Source organism: Charadrius vociferus, unplaced genomic scaffold (assembly GCF_000708025.1).
Source record: "Charadrius vociferus isolate BGI_N301 unplaced genomic scaffold, ASM70802v2 scaffold549, whole genome shotgun sequence".
Lineage (NCBI taxonomy): Eukaryota > Metazoa > Chordata > Aves > Charadriiformes > Charadriidae > Charadrius > Charadrius vociferus.
Window position 1 is genome coordinate 2,674,985 of NW_009650103.1, and position 5,493 is coordinate 2,680,477.

Sequence of the window (5,493 nt, forward strand, 5' to 3'; positions counted from 1 at the left end):
GCAAAGGCTTTGCAGAGAGATAATCCCTCAGCATCTTTAGATGGAAAAGATGTAGGACTGAGTGCTTTCATTTTGTACTTATTTTCCTTTCGTAGGCACTATCAGTGTCATCCTCTTTCAATGACTCTTATAAAATATTTTATATGAAACATTCTGTTACCAAAACAACTTGGTTAAATTGAGCTGTCCAGCAAGACAAAATCTTGTTGATATGAACCTTCAGTCCAAGTATCTTCTAAGTAGGATCCTTTGGGAGAACCTCATGCATTCATATGGATGTCTCTTTATTTAAGAAACTTGAAGCGGAATTTTGCTGGCTTTTAAAATTTAAGTGAGTACATTATTAAGGAGAAAAATTCAGAATAAGTCTGTAGTTTGAGTTGTTAAGAATACAGTTTAATATTCTGCATTTCAATGTGTTAATTTCCTGCATTTTATTTAGGAGGTGGGGCCAGCCAGTTTCTTGAATGATTGTTTTTTCAATTCTGTTTGTTTTTAGAAATAATAGTGCTGCTGAACTCTTACAAGAACTGTTAACTCTATTAACTATGTGAACTTCAGTTTGTTCAGTTACATTGCTCTGTATCACACTGTCTAAAGTTTGTACTCTGAAAGCATTGAAAGGTAGGGTGGGTTACGTGATGCATTTGTACTTTGTGAAGTGTTTTTTTGTTGTTATGAAGGTATTTGGTTGTGAGAAAGAGCTCTTAAAATCTGATTCGTTCTACATGTTTTACTTATACCTGTCATAAGGTACCTAATTCTGTCTTAAGAGCCAGTGTGATTAAAATTGAGTGTTAAACTTGTGTGCAAAGAACCTACAGTAAAACTACTGCATTTGGGAGAGGATTTCTGGATTCAGTCCTTTCCAACATTGACCTTTTTTAGTTTTGTTTGCACTCCTGCTCTGTGTATAATCTACTTTTGTTCAACAGAAGTCTCCCTTTTTTCATAGCGTGTCATTTTTTCTATTTGTGGTCAATCCTGAAGAGAAGCTATAATTTCTTTACACTAGCTATTTTCTTGCTGACAATGTCAGGGTTATAATTTCATTACAAGGTAAAGCTGGCTGGGAGGCAAAGTGTTCAGTCAAATAAGAAATGCTTATGTGTGGTTATGCTTCATTCGTCTGAACTCTGAACAAAATGACATAAAATTACTCTTTTTAGAGAGTACGGTGAAACTCATTGAACTTGACATTCACCGTAGTGAGCGCTTGAAGTAACTGCTGTGTCTTCCCATACTGGTGTAGGATATACTGCAATCACGGCAGAGTGGCAAATGTTGAGGTTTTAATGACACCCACTATATATCAATTTTACCTTCGTGACTGGCGAGAAAATGAGCGAAAGAAACCTGCCACTTTATAACATTATATATGTATGTTTCAGATCTAAGCTGTACATGGCTGACCTTGAATCGGGATTGCATTACCTGCTCAGGGTAGAGCTTGCTACGCACAAGACACTTGAGGGAGCTGAGCTGAAGACCTTCAAGGATTTTGTTACCGTCTCGGCCAAGGTATACACTTCTAGTCTTTGATTATTTGTAAGAATAAAGTGACTCTAACATAAAATTTATTATGTGACACAAGTCTCAAAATGTCTTTCAGAATGTTTAAATATATGCTTCCTCACTAGCTTAAAAAAATAGTTTTGTGGGTTTCTTTAAATGTTATTTTTGAGTTATTCTATGCTGTTCTGACACCCTTATAGGGCTGAAATGCATTTTAATTTAATCTTAAAGGGCTCGAAATTAAATAAAGCTTAAGTATTCTGCAGCATATTGAACAAACGCTGTAAATATAGCCCATTTATCAGATTTTCGGGATAAGTAGCTATTGTAACTGAGTGGGATTAAAAAAATCTTTGGTTTTCATTCTTGACTTTTGGATTTCATTAATGCATACTTGACAAATGGTGTGCTCTTTAGAGATACTAGTAACTTCAGTCTAAACTTTTAAAATAATTGAGGTATTGAATATAATTTGTGTATTTAAAAAATAAAGATGCTTACATATTACATTTGAGTAAAGGGACAGTATATATAATATAATGTCACATGACTCAAAAAAAATTGAAATAATTTAACTTCGTAATGTCAGCCTACTGAAATGACTAATATCTCTTTAGCCTGAGCAGCTAGCACTTTGTTTTATTTTAAAGAAACTGAATCAATAGCTATAGGGAATAATAAGGTCTGTATGAACTATTTCCAAATATTTGTATTTGTCTGAAAATCAGACAGACTGTTTCTTACACCCCCCGCCCCCGGCAGCCATCAGAGGTCAGAAATCTCTAGCTGGCCTCATTTCTTTAAGAAAGTGTAGTGGTAATCTTTCCATCATATTATCCCTAAAACATCCTCTGTTCTTCCTGATGGCTCCTGGCCAGCTGATGTCATTTGCTTCCTTGGCTATTAGTGCATAAATAGGGAATGCTCTCTTTTAGTTGCATGCTCATCTCCAGACTGGCAGTGTACGAGTGGGGACTACTATTCTTTATCTGTGTTCTTGTGTTGGTTAACACTTTCCTTGTCGTTCTCATTCACGATTCTCAGGTTTTCCTGTTAGGACACTTTTTATATTATCCTCCTGTGTAACAGCATTTATAGTGATGATAAATCCTAAGTCACAGAGGTTGCTGGTTCCCTACTTGGGGAATTTTCATTGTTGTAGAATTAGTTTTTTTGGCAGTCAGTGCAGAATTCCATTGTTTTTTGAATCCTCAATGAGACTGATACCTACCTGAGATACTATTTTCTTTTAGATAGTAATGTGCAATATTCTGGGGCTTCTACAGCAGTGAATGTGGTTATAGTATGCAGTCAGTAATGCAGAGGTGTGCTGTTTTTTTACAGACTATTTAAGAGTTGTCTTTGAACTCAAAACAATGGGTACAGCCCCTTGTGTTTGATACAAAACAGACAATTAGCCAAAGGGAGTTTCTGCCCGTTAGATTTGCATGGTACCAAGTAAGTAGTGTATGAATAGATATACTGTCGATATTTGGACAACAGCTGCAGAATGACTAGCGTATGTATAGCGTCTTCTGTCATAAATTGTTTTATTTAATGTAGCAGAGACAGGGACTTTATTTCCCCGTCTGTTGAAATACCACTCCCTCTGGAAGGGTACTTAGAGGATGGTATGCCTACTCTACTTAATTCTGTAGTACTTACAACCATCACTAAAGCAAGACACCATTTCTAGTGTAAAATAACAGCATTACCTCTGATTTGCAGGTCCTCACACTCATCTGCCAGCCGCTGACTTCTTTAAGTTGCAAGTTAAGGAAGTCACTATTTCCAGCTCACTTTGGAAATCACTATCACTCATCTGAAAAGGAAAATGCTCTTCTAGATAACCATTGTAATCTACATTTACAGAAATCTGAACAAAGATTTTATAAAAACTAATTTCTGTGATTAATCTTCTAAGAGTGAGAAGGATTTCAGCCTCTCAGATTCACATAGGTCTTACGCTCCTTTCTGAGCTGAATACACTGAGCTGAATTACCTTAATGCGAAATTCTGTGTGATCTTGTCAAAAGTTGTTCTGTAGCATTTCTGCCTGCTCTTGAGTAGCTTCATTTTACTGGTTAACATTTTGTGTATGCAACTTGTTAAATTTTGTAAGCAAGAGTTAGTGTGAGATGGCTTTTTATTGAAAGCAGGATAAGTCATTACTTTGATTATAACAAAAGAAAATCTGAAGCATTTTAAAGACAGGAAAAACACATTTAGGTAACAATAAGTGTCTTGCTGCTAATGAGATTTGTGCTTTAAAGTATGGGTATTTTCTTCTTTTTTTTTTTTTCCTCAGCTTTTTCCTGGCCGTCAGCCTGTGGTAAAGTTGTTAGAGACCTTGCAAGAGTGGCTGGTGAGCCTTCCATTAGACAAAATCCCTTATGATGCTATCCTAGATCTGGTCAACAACAAAATGCGGGTAAGCTGTTAGTAGTTCCCAGCATAAAATACAGCATTAGTAAAGGATAAGATTCTATGTAAATCTAAGACATCGCTTACTGATGGTCGCTCAGTCATAATGGAGTTATAAGAAGGTTAAAATGAAAATAAAGTGAAATCGTTACCAGAACAAAAAATCCACATGAAGGCATTGAAATGAGAGAATCAAAATACACAATCCTGTCTCAGTTTTATAATGAGCACGCAATCGCTCACGTATGCATGTTCCCAAATGTCAGCTTCAAATGATGCAAGATTCCCAGCCGATATCTTTGCGTTGCCTTTGCTTGCCCTGCCCGCTATCAGCAGGATTCTCTTGAAGGTCAGAGTTTGGGTGATGGGAAATTTACCCATTGGAAGGGGCATTATTCCTGAAGAGTTTCCCAAAATACTCTTTAATTTCCTGGCACAGTAAAGGCCTTGCTGGGAATCCCATCTCGCTTTGGTAAGGCAAAACCCTGTGACAGAGCCATCTTTGTACAGAAGTTAGCATGAGTCTTTCTTCCCGTGAAATGGGATCGCTCTCTGACACTTGGAAACCTCCTGTGTTTTAGGAAGCAGAGAGATTAAGTCTCAGAAACTAAAATCTTGCACTGGATTTTAGGTATAATGAATAAGTAATGTTTTTGTTTTAAGAAGAAATAGTAATGAATTCTACATCTTTGCCTGTTAAGATTTACTACTGTAAGTCTTGTAGATCTTGCTGAGTAATATGGAATTTTTAATGTGCCCAGGGAAACTGTAGCTCTCTCGGAGTTTACAGTAGCATTAGCGTGTGTTGTGTTCATACTGTGCTTAAAAAAAAAACCCCAACTTTACAAGTTAAGCTACTTAATGTGTTCTGTCAAAGTAATTAGACATTTGTGACATGCACTTTAGTACATTTGACGTCAGTGATGGTATGTTGTATATCATGTAACATGTTTGCAAGAGGGATGAGTTTTATAATGGTGCATCAGAGTATCTCAGACTTAAGGATTGTTACAAGTTTAAAATTTGTTTGCCTTTAAGGCATGAATTCATTAGCAACAAGCACAGAGAGTCATTTACTGTTCTTTATCCTTGGGTCACCTGAATTTCAAGGTAGGATCAACTGTGACTGCCGTTACGTTCAGTAGTGAATTTAGGTCCCAGAGCTGCATGTATCTTAATTTTTTTTTTTTTTCCCTCCAGATTTCTGGGATTTTTCTCACTAAGAAAGTTCAGTGGGTCGGATGTCAGGGCAGCAGACCAGAGTTGAGAGGTTATACCTGTTCCCTTTGGAAGCTGTTTCATACTCTGACTGTTCAAGCTGCGCTTAGACCGAAAGCTTTGATAAATACAGGTAAGCAAAGTTATGTGAGACCTTTGAAGGACAAGACAAATATGTGCAGCAGTTCTGCTATGCAGTAGAAAAAGTAATGGATTAGAGCATTTTTTCTGTGTGTGTGTAAATACTCAACTAATATGTTGGTGGCGGACAGTGGCTTTCGAGGCTCAGCTTTCAGGTTCGTACCAGCAGGGGTCAGAGCATAGCTGTACTGCAGC

General features: G+C 36.9%; 1 protein-coding gene across 1 annotated transcript in view; it reads left to right on the forward strand.

Annotated features, from left to right (window-relative positions):
• Positions 1–5,493, forward strand: part of QSOX2 (quiescin Q6 sulfhydryl oxidase 2) — a 28,333-nt gene that overhangs the window by 15,605 nt on the left and 7,235 nt on the right. The window contains exons 8-10 of the mRNA XM_009892339.1: positions 1,392–1,521; positions 3,824–3,946; positions 5,140–5,290. Of these exons, the coding sequence (XP_009890641.1) occupies positions 1,392–1,521; positions 3,824–3,946; positions 5,140–5,290 (404 nt within the window). The remainder of the gene's footprint in view (positions 1–1,391; positions 1,522–3,823; positions 3,947–5,139; positions 5,291–5,493) is intronic.